Source organism: Lolium rigidum, chromosome 1 (genome assembly GCF_022539505.1).
Source record: "Lolium rigidum isolate FL_2022 chromosome 1, APGP_CSIRO_Lrig_0.1, whole genome shotgun sequence".
NCBI lineage: Eukaryota > Viridiplantae > Streptophyta > Magnoliopsida > Poales > Poaceae > Lolium > Lolium rigidum.
This window is the reverse complement of record NC_061508.1, coordinates 200597272-200617638: the sequence shown is the minus strand read 5'-3', so window position 1 is coordinate 200617638 and position 20367 is coordinate 200597272. Positions and strand designations below refer to the sequence as shown.

Below are 20367 nucleotides of genomic sequence, written 5' to 3'. Positions count from 1 at the left end.
TTGAGTTGTCAATTCGGTTGCACTGGAAAAGCACTAGTAACGGGGGTGATGTGAAAGTAGCGGTGATATGAGAGCGATAGTAACGGTAACACAGCGGCGGTAATAGTAGTATGAGAGCAATGGCACCGGAAAACGAGTTGACATGTAGAACGAGTATATGATGATGAAAGATGGACCGGGGTTCCCGGCTATCTACACTAGTGGCAACTCTCCAATAACAAGTGTTGGGTGAACAAATTACGGTCGGGCAATTGATAGGATTGAAATAGCATTAAGACAGAATATCAAGATCATTAATCATGTAGGCATGTTTTCCAATAATAGTCGTACGTGCTCGCAATGAGAAACTTGCACAACATCTTTTGTCCTACCGGCCGGTGGCAGCCGGGCCTCAAGGGAAACTCTCTGGATATTAAGGTACTCCTTTTAATAGAGCACCGGAGCAAAGCATTAACACTCCGTGAAAACATGTGTCCCTCACATCACCGCCATCCCCTCCGGTTGTCCCGATTTACTGTCACTTCGGGGCCTTTGGTTCCGGACGGTGACATGTGCATACAACTTGTAGATACAATCTAAGCAATAATATAAAGCTCAAATCTAAGATCATGCCACTCGGGCCCTAGTGACAAGCATTAAACATAACAAGATTGCAGCAACAATAACTTCATAAACTTTGTAGATAGACAATCATAATGTAACAATCCATCGGATCCCGACAAACACAACACCGATTACATCGAGATGAATCTCAATCATGTAAGGCAGCTCATGAGATCATTGTATTGAAGTACATGGGGGAGAGAATACCAACTAGCTACAACTAGAACCCGTAGTCCATGGGGGAACTACTCACGGAGCATGATGGAGGCGATGGCGTTGATGGAGATGGCTTCGGGGGCACTTCCCCGTCCGGCGGGAGTGCGGGACGAGACTTCTGTCCCCGAATTGGAGTTTCGCGATGGTGGCGGCGCCCACAGAGTCTTTACGGAGTTTCGTCAAGAGTTACGGTGTTTTTAGGTCGAAAGGGATTTTATAGGCGAAGAGGCGGCGCGAGGGGGCACACGGGGCGCCACACCACGGGCGGCGCGGGCCCGGGCCAGGCGCGCCGCCCTATGGTGTGGTGGCCCTCCGGCCCCTCTCCGACTCTTCTTCGGTGTTCGGACGCTTCGGGAAAAATAGGAGGTTTGGTCTTCGTTTCGTCGAATTCGAGAATATTGCCCGAACAGCCTTTACGGAACCAAAAACAGCAGAAAACGAGGACGCGCTCTGTGGCATCTTGTTAATAGGTTAGTTCCGGAAAATGCATGAAATCATCATAAAGTGCAAGCAAAACATGTAAGTATTGTCATAAAACAAGCATGGAACGACAGAAATTATGGATACGTCGGGGACGTATCGGCATCCCCAAGCTTAGTTCCTGCTCGTCCCGAGCGAGTAAACGATAAAAAGAATAATTTACGTAGTGACATGCTACTTACATAACCTTGATCATACTATTACAAAGCATATGAAATGAATGAAGTGACTCAAGGCAATGATCTATAGTTGCTAACAAGTAGATAACATATAGCAAAACTTTTCATGAATAATACTTTCAAGACAAGTATCAAAAGTCTTGCACAAGAGTTAACTCATAAAGCAATAAGTTCAAAGTAAAGGCATCGAAGCAACACAAAGGAAGATATAAGTTTCAGCGGTTGCTTTCAACTTGTAACATGCATATCTCATGGATAATTGTCAACACAAAGTAATATGATGAATGCAAATATGCAAGTATGTAAGAATCAATGCACAGTTGACACAAGTGTTTGCTTCTAAGGTGGAAGGAAGTAGGTAAACTGACTCAACATAAAAGTAGAAGAAAGGTCCTTCAAAGAGGAAAGCATCGATTGCTATATTTGTGCTAGAGCTTTGGTTTTGAAAACATATAGAGAGCATAAAAGTAAAGTTTTGAGAGGTGTTTGTTGTTGTCAACGAATGGTAGTGGGCACTCTAACCCCCTTGCTAGACAAACCTTCAAAGAGCGGCTCCCATGAATTATTTTTATTTTTGGGTGGCACTCCTTCCAACCTTTCTTTCACAAACCATGGCTAACCGAATCCTCGGGTGCACTGCCAACAATCTCATACCATGAAGGAGTGCCTTTTTAGTTTAGTTTTATTATGATGATGACACTCCTCCCAACCTTTGCTTACACAAGCCATGGCTAACCGAATCCTTCGGGTGCCGTCCAACAATCACATACCATGGAGGAGTGTCTATTTTTGTTAATTAATTTGGGACTGGGAATCCCATTGCCGGCTCTTTTTGCAAAATTATTGGATAAGCGGATGAAGCCACTAGTCCATTGGTGAAAGTTGCCCAACAAGATTGAAAGATAAACACCACATACTTCCTCATGAGCTATAAAACATTGACACAAATCAGAGGTAATAAATTTTGAATTGTTTAAAGGTAGCACTCAAGCAATTTACTTTGGAATGGCGGGAAATACCACATAGTAGGTAGGTATGGTGGACACAAATGGCATAGTGGTTGGCTCAAGTATTTTGGATGCATGAGAAGTAATCCCTCTCGATACAAGGCTTAGGCTAGCAAGGCTATTTGAAGCAAACACAAGTATGAACCGAGTACAGACAAAACTTACATAAGAACATATCGCAAGCATTATAATACTCTACATTGTCTTCCTTGTTGCTCAAACACTTTTACCAGAAAATATCTAGACCTTAAGAGAGATCAATTATGCAAACCAATTTCAACAAGCTCTACGGTAGTTCTCCACTAATAGGCTTAGACTACATGAAAAAAAACTTAATCATGATCTACTTGAGAGCTCAAAACAATTGCCAAGTGTCAAATTATCCAAGACATATGAGGCATTTTCCTTTTCCAACCAAAGATAAGTATTGTAGCTTCCAACTTTTATCATTGAACATTAAAAGTAAAACGAAGAACACGAGTGTTCATATGAAAAAGCGGAGCGTGTATCTCTCCCACACAAGGATTGCTAGGATCCGATCTTATTCAAACAAAACAAAAATAAAAGCACACGGACGCTCCAAGTAAAACACATATGATGTGACCGAATAAAAATATAGTTTCAGGGGAGGAACCTGATAAGTTGATGAAGAAGGGGATGCCTTGGGCATCCCCAAGCTTAAACGCTTGAGTCTTCTTGAAATATGCAGGGATGAACCACGGGGGCATCCCCAAGCTTAGACTTTTCACTCTTCTTGATCATATATCATCCTCCTCTCTTGACCCTTGAAAACTTCCTTCACACCAAACTTCTCATAAACTTCATTAGAGGGGTTAGTACTCAAAAATTTTGAATCCACCTTGGTCCTGTAGTGGCACATTGCAAGAACTCAATAAAACATTAGCTACAGCTCTCCACGTCTAGAAAACCTCGCTTTAAAGTCCACAAGAGACAATGCAAAAATAACAGAGACAGAATCTGCCAAAACAGAACAGCCAGTAAAGACGAATTTTAATAAAATACTTCCGTTGCTCAAATCAGAAAACTTAAAACTAATGAAAGTTGCGTACATAGGATCACTCACGTAAATTGGCATAATTTTCTGAGTTACCTACAGAGAATTAGACCCAGATTCGTGACAGATAGAAATCTGTTTCTGCGCAGAAATCCAAATCTAGTATCAACCTTCGATTAGAGGCTTCACTTGGCACAACAAAACACAAAACTAAGATAAGGAGAGGTTGCTACAGTAGTAAACAACTTCCAAGACACAAATATAAAACAAAGTACTGTAGCAAAATAACACATGGGTTATCTCCCAAGAAGTTGCTTTCTTTATAGCCATTAAGATGGGCTCAGCGAGTTTTAATGATGCACTCGCAAGAAATAGTATTCGAAGCAAAAGAGAGCATCAAGAGGCAAATCCAAAACACATTTAAGTCTAACATGCTTCCTATGCAAAGGAATCTTGTACACAAATAAATTCATGAAGAACAAAGTGACAAGCATAAGAAGATAAAACAAGAATAACTTCAAAAATTTCAAGCATATAGAGAGGTGTATTAGTACCATGAAAATTTCTACAACCATATTTTCCTCTCTCATAATAATTTTCAGTAGCTTCATGAACAAACTCAACAATATAGCTATCACATGCAGCATACTTTTCATGATTTCCAAACACATAATTTTTATCAAGTTCAAGAATAGTGGAATTAAAACTTTCAAACTTACTTTTATTAATAATATAACAAGGTAGTTGATCAATCTCAATAGATATGGGACTCATAGAATAAGTCAAGAACTCTCCAATCCCATTTTCATTAGTAGTACAATTAATATTATCAAGTAACATAGGACCATCATCTAGAGCTTTATCATAGACATTTGCCAAACAAAATTCTTTAGTACCATGCATTTCGACATCAGGCACAAACAAAGAATTATCATAAGATTTATCAAAATAGCATGGATTATCATATATAACGGTAGCATAATCATTCTCACAAGTATTACTCATAGGTACTATTTCAAGAGAATCCACAGGAACATAACATTCAACTTCTTCCGGTAAGCATGGAGGACAATCAAATAGTGTAAGAGATAAAGAGTTACTCTCATTAGAAGGTTGGCATGGGTAGCTAATCCATTCTTCCTCCTTTTGTTCGTCGCTCTCCTCTTCTTTTTCATCCAATGAGCTTTCAGGTTCATCAATTTCCTCCTCTTTTTCATCCAATGAGCTTTCAGGTTCATCAATTTCTTCTTCTACAGGTTCCTGCAAATTGTGAGTGCATTCTTGTGCATTAATGTGTCTCTCTTTATAATCAAGGATATAAGGATTCCTACTGTAGCATTCTATGCAAGAATTAAGGATAGTAGAGACATAATCTTTAAGGCCCTTACAAACAACACAAGTTTCATAATTCTCAACCATGAAGGATTCTATCTCGGAGGCTCCCATAAATAAGACAAATTGTTCTACCTCTTCGAACCCATAATGAATATAGCAATTCCGATTATAGTTCTTAATAAAAAATTCCTCACTAAAGCCACATTAAAATTTAAGATGTTTAGTATCCTGTTGAGAGCAACAGTTTATATCATGGCGTTCAAGCAAGATTTTAGCAATTGTATTCAATTTTTCTATCATAGCACTCATTATTTTACCAGTTCTTGATTCTCTATAATTATTATAACATTCTATAAGCTCCAAGTAGGTTGTTGGTTCTCCCATAACAGCAGTTTTTAATTTTTTGGTTTTTCAAATTTTTATGGATTTTTGGGTATATGAGACAAATAAAACAAGACAAAAATAAACTAAGCAAAAGTAAACTAAGCAAACTAATACTAGACAGAAATAAACTAAGCACAAATAAACTAGACAAAAGTAAACTAAGCAAAACAAAATAAAATAAAACAGAGAGAAAGGTAGAGTGTACTCCCCAGGTGAACTTATGAGTAGAGCTATGCCTCCCCGACAACGGCGCCAGAAAATAGTCTTGATGACCCACAAGTATAGGGGATCGCAACAGTCTTCGAGGGAAGTAAAACCCAATTTATTGATTCGACACAAGGGGAGGTAAAGAATACTTATAAGCCTTAACAAGCTGAGTTGTCAATTCAGTTGCACTGGAAAAGCACTAGTAACGGGGTGATGTGAAAGTAGCGATGATATGAGAGCAATAGTAACGTGATAACACAGCGGCGAGTAATAGTAGTATGAGAGCAATGGCACCGGAAAACAGTTGACATGTAGAACGAGTATATGATGATGAAAGATGGACCGGGGTTCCCAGCTATCTACACTAGTGGCAACTCTCCAATAACAAGTGTTGGGTGAACAAATTACGAGTCGGGCAATTGATAGGATTGAAATAGCATTAAGACAGAATATCAAGATCATTAATCATGTAGGCATGTTTTCCAATAATAGTCGTACGTGCTCGCAATGAGAAACTTGCACAACATCTTTTGTCCTACCAGCCGGTGGCAGCCGGGCCTCAAGGAAACTCTCTGGATATTAAGGTACTCCTTTTAATAGAGCACCGGAGCAAAGCATTAACACTCCGTGAAAACATGTGTCCCTCACATCACCGCCATCCCCTCCGGTTGTCCCGATTTCTGTCACTTCGGGGCCTTTGGTTCCGGACGGTGACATGTGCATACAACTTGTAGATACAATCTAAGCAATAATATAAAGCTCAAATCTAAGATCATGCCACTCGGGCCCTAGTGACAAGCATTAAACATAACAAGATTGCAGCAACAATAACTTCATAAACTTTGTAGATAGACAATCATAATGTAACAATCCATCGGATCCCGACAAACACAACACCGATTACATCGAGATGAATCTCAATCATGTAAGGCAGCTCATGAGATCATTGTATTGAAGTACATGGGAGAGAGAATACCAACTAGCTACGGCTAGAACCCGTAGTCCATGGGGGAACTACTCACGGAGCATGATGGAGGCGATGGCGTTGATGGAGATGGCTTCGGGGGCACTTCCCCGTCCGGCGGAGTGCGGGACAGAGACTTCTGTCCCCGGATTGGAGTTTCGCGATGGTGGCGGCGCCCCGGAGTCTTTACGGAGTTTCGTCAAGAGTTACGGTGTTTTTAGGTCGAAAGGGATTTTATAGGCGAAGAGGCGGCGCGGGGGGCACACAGGGGCGCCACACCACGGGCCGGCGCGGGCCCGGGCCAGGCCGCGCCGCCCTATGGTGTGGTGGCCCTCGGCCCCTCTCAGACTCTTCTTCGGTGTTACGGACGCTTCGGGAAAAATAGGAGGTTTGGTCTTCGTTTCGTCGAATTCGAGAATATTGCCCGAACAGCCTTTACGGAACCAAAAACGGCGAAAACGAGAAGCGGCACTGTGGCGTCTTGTTAATAGGTTAGTTCCGGAAAATGCATGAAATCATCATAAAGTGCAAGCAAAACATGTAAGTATTGTCATAAAACAAGCATGGAACGACAGAAATTATGGATACGTCGGGGACGTATCATAGAGCCTCGTATTCCGCCATATTGTTTGTGGCTTCGAAGTGGATCTGTAGAACATACTGCAGTTCTTCTCCGGTAGGGGACTTCAGGGTGACTCCGGCTCCTGAGCCTTGATGCTGCTTGGATCCATCGAAGTGCAAGACTTGCATCCGGAGCTTGTGTCCAATCTGCGACGAAATCTGCCAAGACCTGGGATTTGACCGCGGTCCTGGCCTTGTAGTTGATGTCGAAGGCGGATAATTCAATGCCCCATTTTGTTGTGCGTCCTGTTGCGTCAGCGTTGTTGAGAATCGTTGACAGCGGAGCTTTGCTCACGACTGTTACCGGATGCTCCCGGAAGTAGTGTCTCGGCTTCCTGCTGCCCAGGAATACTCCATAGGCTAGCTTCTGAAAGTGAGGGTATCTTTGTTTGGATTCCGTCAGCACTTCGCTGATGTAGTAGACTGGTCTTTGGACTCCGTACTCGTGTCCTTCTTCCTATCGTTCCACCACGATGACGAGGCTAATGACCCTGTTGGTAGCTGCTAGGTAAAGGAGCATAGGCTCCGACTCTCCTGGAGCTGCTAGGATAGGTGGGGAGGTGAGTATATCCTTCAACCCTTGAAGCGCTGCATCCGCTGCCTCGTCCCAGACAAACTTGTCTGTTTTCTTCAATAGCTTGTATAGGGGAAGTGCCTTCTCGCCAAGACGGCTAACAAACCTGCTGATTGCTGCAACACAACCAGTGAGCCGTTGCACATCTTTAAGACAAGTTGGCCTTTTTATGCACAAAATTGCCTTGATTTTTTCCGGGTTCACTTCAATGCCCCTGTTAGAGACAATGAAGCCAAGGAGTTTTTCGGCTGGCACGCCAAAGACGCACTTCAGCGGATTTAACATCATCTTGTACCGACGGAGATTCTCAAAGGTTTCTGTGAGGTCGCTAATCAAGTCGGATCCTTTCCGAGTCATGACCGCGATGTCGTTGACGTAGGCGTGTATGTTCCGGCCAATCTGGTCCTTCAAGCACCGCTGCATCGTACGTTGGTAGGTGGCACCTGCGTTTTTCAAGCCAAAAGGCATAGTAACATAGCAGTAAGTGCCAAAAGGGGTGATGAATGAGGTCGCCTTTTGATCCGACTCCTTCATCCGGATCTGGTGATACCCGGAATACGCATCAAGAAAACACAGAAGTTCCGCCCCTGCCGTCGAATCAATGACTTGGTCAATGCGCGGCAGGGGAAACGGATCTTTCGGGCAATGTTTGTTCAAGCCGGAGTAATCGATGCACATTCTTAGTATTTCAGTGTTCTTTTTGGGTACAAGGACGGGATTTGCGACCCAATCAGTGTGGATTACTTCTATTACAAAACCTGCCTCTAGTAACTTTGCTAATTCCATTCCTATGGCGCGGCGCTTCTTGTCTCCAAAGCGCCGCATAGCTTGCTTCACCGGTTTAGCCCCCGGATTTATGTTGAGGTAGTGCTCGGCGAGTTCCCTTGGTACTCCGGACATGTCAGAAGGCTGCCATGCGAAGATATCCATGTTAGCGCGGAGGAACTCGACGAGCGCGTCTTCCTATTTGGGGTCCATGTTGGCTCCGACTGAGACCTGCTTGGAATCGTCGCCTTCCTTGAAGTTGACTTTCTTGGTCTCTATCGCGGCCCTGAAGGAGTTTTTCTGTTCGGAGATCTGCTTCTTGGTGGTCTGCATTTCAGTCGGATCCACCGCGGCTCTGTAGCCTTGCAGCTCCTCTGCAGATAGTACAGACTCTGCGAAGGCGGCTTCGCCTAACTCGCACTCATGAGCCTTTTTGTAGTCTCCGGATATGGTAATCATACCCTTAGGACCCGGAATCTTGAGCTTGTTGTAGATGTAGCACGCTCTCGCGTGGAACTTGTGGTAGGTGGGCCTGCCGAAGATGACGTGGTAGGAGCTCTTGAAAGGCACAACTTCAAACGTGATCTTTTCTTCGCGGAAATTGTGAACATCGCCGAAGGCCACGGGAAGTGTGATGCTACCGAGGGAATTCGCCTTCTTACCCGGAACCACGCCATGAAACTCAGTGTTGCTGTGTTTGAGCTGTTCCTTGGTGAGGTTCATCCGCTCTAGAGTCTCCAAGTACATGATGTTCAAGCTGGCTCCGCCATCCATGAGGCACTTGGAGAAGTCATACCCGTCTATGCGGGGACTTACAACCAAGGCGTAGCATTCCTTTGGCACAATGGCAGGGTGATCCTCTCTGTCAAATGTGCACGGGACTTCCGACCACCTGACATACTGCGGCACAGCCGGAACTGTGGCGTTCAGGATCCGGGTAGCTGACTTGGTAGCGCGGACTGTTGGGGTTCCGAGGAAAGTGTGGTAGGCCCCTACGCTCTTTTTCTCGAATGGGTTGGATTTACTCGCGGACCCCGCCTTGGGATCCGGCGAGTTATCATCCTCATCCATCGCCTCGGAACTGTCTTCCTCTTTGTCCTTGTTCTTGCCCTTGCCTCCCTTGCCACGTGGGCGGTGCTTCCGGCTCGCTTGTATCCCGCCTCCGGGTCGTTCTTTAGATCATTGACCCACTTGCGGCTGCGGTTGGTGTGAGTGGACTTCCCGTAACCGGATCCAGGTGGGCCGGGCGGGGCATGTCTCCGTACTCCTCGTAGGTTTGCGGGGCGCGGGATCCGCCGACCGTGACTTCGGTGCCGTGCTGCCGACCCCCGCCGGCTCCGCCTCCACGGCCGCGTCCTCTTCCGCCTCCTGAACCTCCGCGTTGGAACGCCATGGCGACCATATCAGATCCGCCACTCTTCTGGTCATCAGGGGTTTTGCGTTTATGGCCGCTGTTGTTGCCGTTATCACGGTTTTTCTTTTGTTGATGTAGGGGGATTGCTGTAGCTGCGAGATCACCGCATGCGTCATCATCGGCGGCAGTATGGTCACTGGCAATGGAGATCATTTCATCCAAAGTCAGTTTATTTGCGTTAGCTAAACAAGTAAGCTTATGCCTCAGCAATCCTCCTCTCTGCAGTCCACCAATGAAGGCGTACATGGCAGTGTTGTGGTCGACATTTTCGCACTCGTTCCTGCATGCCAACCATCGCGTGAGGAAGTTTCTTGAGGATTCTCCCTTCTTCTGGATACAAGCTTGTAAGTCGCTTGCCGTGGCAGGTCTTTTGTAGGTGCCTCCGAAGCTGTTTCTCGAAAGCGGTCTTCGGGTCAAACCAGCAAAAGATGGAGTTCTTCTCGAGGTCGCCGAGCCGGATCCGGGCTGGACCTACAAGGTACAACCGGAGCATGCGGCAGGCGATATTAGGGGTTCCTCCGGCAAAGGTTACTCGCATTATAGTAGTCCTCAATCCAGGTATCCGGCCTCTCGGTGCCATCATAATGCTTCAGGTTTCCGGGTAGCTTGAGGTTCATCCTTGGCTTTGGTTCCTCTCGAATCATCCTGCCAAAGCACTTCGGACCAATGTAGTCGGTTCTGTATTCATTGAGGCGTTCCCGCGCGTCGCGCGAGCCGTGGCGAGGAGACTGTGAACGAGAGCGAGATCTTCGGCCGCCGCCTCCGCCTCCACCTCCACCGCCACCGCTAGGTGGTGGCGAGGGAGACCTGCGAGGGGGTCGATCCGACTTCTTGCTTCCGGCTTCTGTGGCTGCCTTCGCCGTGGCGCTGGCTGCCTTGGTCGTTCTGGCTCCGGCGGGGTTCCGGGTCGCGCTCCTCATCCCGACTCCTCCTAGGCTCGGGCTCACGAACGTTGTTCTGATTCCGGCGAGGTTCCGGCGTGCCCTCCCTGTGTCTGTTTCTTGAGGGCAGCACGTTGTCGCGGATAACAATTCCACCATGCCCCTGGGGCCTGGTGTTTCCGGCTGGACTACGGCGGCGAGGGGGACGCGGGTAACCATTAGGCGGAGGAGAGGGGTTGCGGTACTTGTCCCGTCCAGAGTACATTGCATCCTTTCCCTTTCTCGGATCCGACGGAGGCGTCTTTGATGGTACGGGGATCGGATTTGGGTGTTCTCTGGCTTTCCTTCTGCGTTCCGAAGATCCGGTTCGCGATTCATCATCTTGATGGCGATTGTCGTGGGCGTCCTTCTGCGCAGTGGAGACGCAATGCTCCGGGTTAGATTCCAACTTGCGCGAAGTGTCTGCCTTGATCTGCTGCATCATTAAGCGACGAGTGTGCGAACGTAGTCGATGTTGATCTCCTCGTTCTTTTTCTTCAAGATCTCTGCAGCCTTCGTCATATTGTCCTTTGGGGTTGCGAACGGCTGCTGCTCTGTTGGAGTTGCGAAGGTGATCCTGCGAGGAGCTATCAACTCCCGCCGGGCCTTTTCGACCTCATGATGAGCTTCAACGATCTTGTCCTCCCAATGCTTTCGGAGTTCCTTGACCTTTGCCAGTCCTTCGTCCACCTCCTGCTCGCGCTGGATGAAGTCTTCCACAAAAATTGCGGCGTGCTTCCTTTCTTCCAGCATGGCGGCTGCGGTGTCCTTAAACTTCTTGGCTGTGGCCAGCAGCTCCAGTCTCTTAGCTTCTAATGCTTCTACGTCTTCGGGAGTGATGGGTTTGTTAAGAATATCCGAGCGATAAACCGCATCCATGCCTGGTTGTGCGACCATCTCTTCAGGCGACAGGAGGTCCTCCGAGGAAGAATCCCTGCGGGGTCGCTCCCGCGACATTGGAGATCCCTGATGGGATGGCTGGGGGTCGGATTGGGTTCCTGCCTCTTCTGATCCATGTTCTCCCAGCGCCGCTACAGTCGCAAGTACTTGCTTTGGCTGGGCGGAGTCAACTTCAGGCTGATCACCGTATCCATATTCCCTCACCTTGCGGTCGAACTCTTCAGTGTCCATGGATTGGGTATCTCCGGAAATTGGGCTGAGGTTGCCCAGAATCGACTCTTCAACCGGAGCTCCGCTTCCTCCGACAGCCTCTTGCTGATCCGGAGTAGCGTTGTTTTCCGGGGCCTCGACCTGCTCGGGACCAGCTCCGGCTTCTTGAGGGGCGGTTCCGGCGGTATGGGCCAAGAAGTGCACGAAGTGACACCTTTGCTTCTCTAACACCTGGGAGACCCAAGCGGATCTGCATTGGTCTTCCACCTTTACTTCCTGCTCAGGGGCGGATTGGGTGGGTTTTGATTTTTTCAGATCTAAGGCGGAATCTTTGCTAGTAAGTTCCTGCGTCTCAGATCGGATCTTCGCGACTGCGTCCTGCTCAGCGGCGGTCGTGTCAGCGCTACTTACCAGTGGGTTTCCGTCGGAATCGACGGTTTCCCCGATGAAGATGTGTATGCCGCCAACTGGGACGATGGAGAGGTTGACGGGGTCGGTTTTAGCCGGAATCCAGCACTCATCTGGAGGGACGATCGGCAGATTTCCGGCATAAAGGACACGCCCCACCGCGATGGTGTCATCGTAGCTTCCCATGGCGGAACCCTCCCGGTTCCGGCCTCCAGACGCCGCAGGCCCCACGGTGGGCGCCAACTATCGTTGCCTAATCGACGGTACCTCGGAGGAGGGATCCTCACGAGGGGGAGAAGAAGTAGGGGCCATAGGGCGGAGTACACACGGGACGGTGGTACGTGATTTACCCAGCTTCGGAACACCTGCACGATGACAGGACCTACTGCTGCTTGTCTGGAATTATCTGGGCGCTTTCGCGTTGTTACAATGAGTTGTGGTTGTGCCTCTAGGACTCCCAGGATCCGGCTTATAAAGGCGCACGGATCTAGGGTTTACATGGAGAGTCCTAGCCGGAATACAAGTCACCTAACTACGGTACAAAGTCTTGCCGTGTACGTCAAGGATCCGCCTTCCTCCAAGTACGTGCTCGGATCCGGATACTTCATGGGCCGTCACGGATCCGGCCTCCTTCGTAGGTCGGTAGAGATCCGGCTTCTCGTTCCCGGGCTGGACTTCATCCTTCAGGATCTACAGCAACTGGGCCGCCCGATGGGCCACATGCCTCATCACCAACTGTGGGCCACCCGGGCTTGCCGGATCTAGGCCATGCCGTTGATATACCCATAAAGTATACCCACAACAAATCGTCTTAGGGAGCTCAATCCTTTGCATACTTTGCATATCCCTATTGCTTCTTGGTGTTTCTCTGTGTGAGGTTCTTGAGCTTGTTGCTAGCTTTACAACAAGCCCAAGTTCATCGAAAACGGAATCCGCATGCATCTTCTATTGCGTTTTCGAGTTTGGACGTCTTCACCGTTTCTTGACGGTGGGAGAATCCCTCTTTAGATTCATCTAAACATATCCTGTGAGGAGTATCCAATTTTTGTTGGGTTCTATTTGTTGTTATCTTTCCAACAAAATTGGTTTCATGTCAATCAGAATTCGGGAGCATTTTCTGTTTAAAGAAGAAGAAAAGGTTTTTTGAGGGGTCCCGAATTTCGGTTTCTGGCCTGGCCTGCCGGGTGCTGCTGCCGGTCAGTCCGGCACACAGCCCGGCCTGTCGAGTGCTGCTAACGGGCGGGCCGGCATCTGGCTCGGCCCACCGGGTGTGGTGCCGACTGGCCCAGCCTCCTGGCCTGTCGGGTGCTGCTGCCGGGCATTTCGGCAGTCAGCCCGGCCAACCGGGTGCTGCTGCCGGGCAGCCTGTTATGTGGTCCGGTACCATCGGGTGAGCTGCCGGGTTGCTCGACTCTGCCTCAAACGACTAGTTTTCTCAGCCCAACTTTTTCCCAACAGTTATATTTGCTCTTACACTATAAATAGGCCTTCTTCCACCTTGGGGAAAAAAGTTCTTCCACTCTCTCTCCTCCATTGTTGTCTTTGAAGAACTTGCCCTATCTCTTGATTCCTCTCATGATTCTTGCTCATTCTTGAGGGATCTAATACAGGAGATCTAGATCTACAACTCCACCAATCCATTCCTCCTCTTTGTGAGGGGAACTCTTGGGATCTAGATCTTGGAGTCATTTGTTGATTTCCTCTTTGTTCTTTCTCTCTAATCTCATCATAGCATTTGTTGCTTTGGTGGGATTTGAGTGTGAAGAATTTGAACAACTCTAGTGTTCTTGCTTTGCATCATTTCATAGTGTTGAGCTCTCCACCATGATTAGTTCGAGTGAGAGACCGTGAGCTTGTTACTCTTGGAGGGAGACCTCCTAGTTGGCTTGGCGGTTGGTGCTCCGGTGATCTCTTCAAGGAAGATTGTGAAGATGCCCGGGCTTCTCCTTCGTGGAGCTTGTGAAGTGGTTGTGGAGCTTGCCATCTCCGGAGTGGAGGAAAAGCTAACCATAAGGAAAGTGCCATTATCCTTCGTGGGTTTGGCTCGGAGAATAGGGTGAGCATTCGTGGCGTTGGGGAATCCTTTGTGGGACCTCCACCCCTCCAAACGTGACGTACCTTCTTGCAAAGGAAGGGAACACGTGAATACATCCTCGTCTCCGCGTGCCTCGGTTATTTCTATACCTGAGCTTACTTTCCTTGTGATAGCCATCGTGCTTGAAGTACATATATCTTGCTATCACTTGGGCTACATATATCTTGTGCCTGTCTTGCTTAGCTCTAGTTGTTGTTGTTGCACTTAGGTGATCCTAGCATATTTAGGGTTTGTGCTTGTAGAATAAACATAGTTTAATTCCGCATTCTTACAAGCCAAATCCGTAAGAGTTTTTAAACGCCTATTCACCTCCCTCTAGGCGACATCTCGTCCTTTCATAACCCGAGGGGCCGGGTACCGTACGTATGTCCCTTGTTTCCCCAAAAGGCTATTGACAACACATCTGATTTCTTCACAATTCTCTCGACTTTTCCCGTCCATTCGTCAGTGGGACTGTGGGACCATGCCTCTTTCCACTGTTCTGCGACAACAATTTACGAGGACCTCAACGTTTCGAATTGAGCCAGTAGAGTTGGGCTAGATTTTTCACAGGAGCATCACATCGATGCTCGGAACAACAACACATCAGAGTAGGGTGCCCCTGCTTTTCCCCTACCTCGACGGTGCTCTAATCAACAACGTCATGGAGCAGGTGGCTTGATCCTTTTGTCGTTCTTCAGATAAGGTGATATTAATTTATCGGGTTTGTTGGAAATAGTGCCCTAGAGGAAAATACTAAGGAGTATTTATTATTTATATCTCATATAGTTCATAATAGTTTCGTTCCATGCTATAACTGTATTAACTATAAGGAAAACACACGAGGGTCCCTAGTAAGCACGCAAGTGCACGACTAGCTCATTTTGGTCAATCATTGATCGAGGTTTCCGGGTCATGGACATACACGTCATTGACAATGGGATCATGTCAGTGGATGAATGATATGATGGACATACCCAATATATAAGTATTGTAACACGATGAAGAAACATAAAGTTTAACGTTACGATGTTTATGAAAGATTAGTGATCTAATCCTTAGAACGTGAGATCATGCATAATCACTTTCTTTGGAGGATGCTTTGATTGCATCAACCGTCACACCGTAGCAGGGTGATCATAAAAGGTGTAGCTGAGTATTCTAATGGGATGTTTGAGGAGAGTGTAGCAAGAGCGAGATTTGTTCATTTGCGTGACAGAAAGATACATAGGCCCACTCAATGAGATTACATCCATAAAGTTGTGCAGCGTATGACTAAGTCATGGGGATGGAGTCGAACGGAACGAGTTGAATTGCCTTGTCGATAACGATCAAACTAGGCATGACGATACCGATGATCATATCTCGAACGAGTGCCGGTATCGAAGGAAGAAATGGAACTCAACGTAATGGTTCACACGACGATCATATCTTCGTTCAATACACATGGATCATTATTGTTATCCAGAACACCCTAGTGATCATTAATCAGAGAAGCGTCTCGATCATGTCTAAGTGATTCTCGAACCATAAGATAACATACATAATGGTTCAACGAAACTAAGATAGTTTTCGATCCATAGGAGATAGAGGGAGAATGCCAGAAAGGGCTCTAGAGTGCCCGAAGGATGTTCGTAGTGATTCGAATTAATGGCAATTGTGTAATATGTTAAAATATGTTAATTGGATGAATTAATATATTAAAATATATTTAATTAATTTAAATTATGATTTTATTTATTAAAAGGCCTCCCGACCTTTATTGGCCCCATACGGAAAGGGGCCCATGAGGGAAGAGGTGGTTGGACACCCCACGTGCCAAGGGGGGCGGCTAGGCCAAGGGAGGGGTGCCCGAGGCCCGAGGCCCGAGAGGGGGCCGGCGCACCAAGTCCCCCTCCCCTTTAGTCCCACAGTGCCAAGCCACACCCCCAAGTCCCCCTTGCTGACTATATATAGTGGTCAGATGGAGGGTGAATATACAATTAAATAGAGAAATACCTCTATCTCTAGTTTTCTTCTCCGCGTGGTTTCCCGAACTGCTGAGGGAGGGAGACGAGTCCACCCTATACGCGGGAGCGCTGTTGGGATCAAATTGAGAAGATCAACTTCCGCAACCCTATTGGATCTGCGTCGAGAGCGTCGTTGGGCACCACACGTATGCGATACCTGCGAGGTGCAACTTTTGGGGCACTCGACCTCGTGGGAGAGTATCCCTACTCGACCCCGAGGTCGGCGACGAGTACGACTACATCAACCACGTTTTGGCGGAACTTTAACCGCTCTCGTTCTACGAGGGTACGACACCGATATCTCCTCCGTTACTACATTACTTCGTAGATAGACCATGGGGAATCGGAGTACGATAGTTAATTTTTTTGTTTTCTACTACGAACCTAGCAGAGTTTTCACTCGTGTTTGTGGTTATCTGCAGCGGCGCTAGTGGTAGGGGCCACGTGGACGTTCTAGAGCTATGACAGTGGTCCAGAGGCGATGGATATGCCTATCTACCAGGAGTCGTTAACCTTTGCTGAGGAAATGACAATTGTTAGCAGTACCATAACTTTATTTATAGAAATGTAGAAAACAAATTTACATTTACAAGGAATAAAATTACATTTTTTACACCAACGCCCAACGCCAGTGGGCCCAGGGCAGAGAGGCAGCATAGCGACCGTGTGGCATGAGACCGAGCAAAAACACGGCGACGCGGCGCAAACAAAGCAGGCAGCTGCACGCTCCCCTTCCAGTTCCACCGTAGCTAGGGTTTCTGCCCAAATCGTGTAATAATCAATCACTCGTCTTGAAGATTCGCGAAAGAAACCATCGCCGATGGCCACCACCGCCACCGTCCACCCCAACTCCCCCTCCCCCTCCCCGGACCCAACACCCACCACCACGCCTCCCTCTGCTCCTCAACACAACCCGCCCTCCTCCGCCGTCGACGGCAGTGAGATCGCGCCGCCCGACCAGCAGCTCGCCGTCGCTGCCGAGGATGGGAAGCCGGCCCCCGGCGGCGGGAAGCTGGTGGCGGAAGCCATGCGCAAGCACGCGGCGCCCCGCTCGTCGCGGTTCCACGGCGTCACCAGGTGGGGGGAAAGAAACCCTAGGGCGGCGTCCCTCACTTGTTCATTCATTCACAGGGCTCGCTGTCGTCTGTGTTGACTCGATTACCTCTGTTCTCTGTCACCGGCGGACGTACAGGCTCAAGTGGAGCGGCAAGTTCGAGGCGCACCTCTGGGACAACGCCAGCCAGGTCCAGGGCCGCAAGCGCAAGGGCAAGCACGGTGCGTGCTTACTTTTTGCAGCCTCACACTCCCAACATCTCCTAGCTTGCCTGCTCAATGCAGAGGCTTCTGATTGTTCAGATTCCTTTCTGTGCTGTACTAGCAGTGTAATGGTTTCTTGGAATGCAGACAGCGCACTGATTAGTTATCAGCGGCGCTCCGCGACGAAATGCCAGGATCAGTTGTTAAATGCGCTAGGCAGGTGACACGGTCGCGAACTTAGCACATAATGCCTTACTAGCCAGTTAGATGTGCGCCTAGGTGAGCTCGACAGGTTATGCGGGACTGCCTCACCTATGCTTGCACCTAACCTGGGCGAGGCGGCAGCATTGTAGGACAAAAATATTAGTTGAAAGCGGACTTATTGCATCTTCGGTTTAGCATACCAACTTATAAGTTCTATACTTGTTGAAAGCTGCGAGGAAGTTAGACGTATTTCTTCTATTCATGGAAAGAGAAAACGAAACGGTAGCTTTACGTAATGGCAAAGGTGGGTAATTTATTTTGACCTGAATGGCAGTAATTCAATTAGCAAGATCGAGTGGCTCTGGTTTACTCATGTACAAAATTAACGGACGGATGATTCTGATTTCGCAGCGCTAATATAGCATGATGCTTGGATTTATCTATGTGTATGGGAGACGGGACCACATCACTGTTCGATTGATTAGATATTCATTTTTATGTGTCACATTGAAATCCTTTGCTCATATATCATGATAAATCGTGCGCAAATACGCTTTGTTAAAAAGAGGAAAACGGTATTATGAGTAGATATCTCTATTCAGCCTTTCCTATTCTATCTGTAAGTTTTGTGGATTGAGAGTCTATATAAACTGAAACATTTCGTGGCACAGTTTCCAATCATTCTCCGTTACTGATTGTTGTTCTTTGGATTTTCTGCATGGGATCGATTTCTACCTTTGGCTGCCAATGTGGTTCTTCAGTGTATTTAGGTAACTTATGCTGCCTGGTATCATCTACCGCGTCTGTCTGGAACATAAAGCAGCTCAATCTGATCACCGTTTTGGCAATGCAGGAAGCTATGTTACTGAAGAGAGTGCCGCAAGAGCACATGACCTTGCAGCTCTGAAATATTGGGGCATAAATCAGCACACCAAAATGAATTTCAATGTAAGAACTGTTCTGTAGTTTTGGGGGGTATTGCCAGGAGCTGGCATATTGATATACAAGCAACTGAAATAATTTACTTCTAATTCTTCTCCAGGTTTCTGACTATGAGAAAGAAATTGAGATCATGAAGAACATGAACCAAGATGAATTTGTGGCCTACATAAGGAGGTGTGTTATATAATTCAATATTTCTGATGTAAAATCTTTGTGTTAGTTTTTGTAACTGCTCAGTATTATTATTTCAGGCAGAGTAGTTGTTTCTCAAGAGGAACTTCAGCATACAGGGGTGTAACAAGGTGCTATTATATGCTTCACAAAAATATATTACTCCCTCCGTTCAATAATTCTTGTCTTGGTTTTAGTTCAATTTGAACCAAACCACACCAAGAATTATGGAACGAAGGGAGTAGTAACTATCCAGTCTGCTGAAATAAATTAGGACTTTTGTTCCCTTTTGTTTCTTTGCTCAACTGAAGATTTTTCTGTTTTATGTTAAAACTTGTAACTTCAGCGCTCTGACAATACTGTCAAATTAGTAGGAGTTTGATCCCTGCATGTTCTATTGCAAGTCTGCCTATCTAACCACTTGGATTAAACAGGCGCAAAGATGGTAAATGGCAAGCACGAATTGGTAGGATTGGCGAGAGTAGAGACACCAAAGACATCTATCTTGGCACATTTGGTGAGTGCTATTTTTTGCTGACTTTTACATTGTATTCGAAATTTTTTTGGTGAGAGAGTGAGTTGCAAACTTGTTCGGAATGAATGAGGAATTGAGCTTGGTTCGCAGAAACTGAAGTGGAGGCAGCTGAAGCTTATGACCTAGCAGCAATTGAGCTCCGTGGTGTTCATGCTGTGACCAACTTTGATATCAGCAATTACTGCGAAGATGGTTTAAAGAGACTTGAAGAAGGCTGTGAAGATGGTTTGAAGAGACTTGAAGAAGGCTGTGAAGATGGTTTGAAGAGACTTGAAGAAGGCCGCGAAGATGGTTTGAAGACACTTGAAGAAGGCCGCGAAGATGGTTTGAAGAGACTTGAAGAAGGCCGTGAAGATGGTTTGAAGAGACCTGAAGAAGGCCCCGAAGATGGTTTGAAGAGACTTGAAGAAGGCTGCCAAGATGGTTTGAAGAGACTTGAAGAAGGCTGCCAAGATGGTTTGAAGAGACTTGAAGAAGGCCCATCCGAGGTAACTAACCTGGAGGATCAACCAGAGGCCACTAAGATAGCTGGACAATAGATATTAGAAATATCATGTAAATTATTTCGTTACCTTCCATTTGCCTTTTTTCATTGATGATGATCATCAATCTTTTCTCCTTTTTTAGAGTGTCGTTTCTGCTTTCATTTTTCCTGCATTTTTTTTCAATGGATCCCTGCACACTGTTGCCGTTGTGGTGTTTTACCAACTCCGGAATACCTGATGTTGTACTCTGTATTCTCATGTAAACTATACATAAATCCTCGATGGTATTTGTAAAAATAACAATGCAATCGGAAGTTCAGTGCTTTAATTTTTGTAGCTCTCAGACCTATGAAACACGTCTTAAGTATTGTCTAGATATATCTCAAATTAGACAAATCTGGGACATGTTTCACGTGGCTGAGGGAGTACTTGCTTTCATTCTTTTACTCTAGCTGTCAATAGTGCATCATTCCACTGCCCCCGTGAAT

General features: G+C 46.7%; 1 protein-coding gene across 6 annotated transcripts in view; it reads left to right on the top strand.

Annotated features, from left to right (window-relative positions):
- Nucleotides 1–20211, top strand: part of LOC124688051 (AP2-like ethylene-responsive transcription factor AIL1) — a 24669-nt gene extending 4458 nt beyond the window's left edge. The window contains exons 9-10 of one of the 6 annotated variants that reach the window (XM_047221776.1): nucleotides 19608–19838; nucleotides 19872–20211. In XM_047221776.1, the coding sequence (XP_047077732.1) occupies nucleotides 19608–19838; nucleotides 19872–19933 (293 nt within the window). In that variant the 3' untranslated portion in view covers nucleotides 19934–20211. Of the gene's footprint in view, nucleotides 1–19607 lie in introns of all 6 variants that reach the window. The other 5 variants (XM_047221796.1, XM_047221803.1, XM_047221784.1 and 2 more) reach the window with 5 other exon arrangements.
- The last annotated feature ends 156 nt before the right edge of the window (nucleotides 20212–20367 follow it).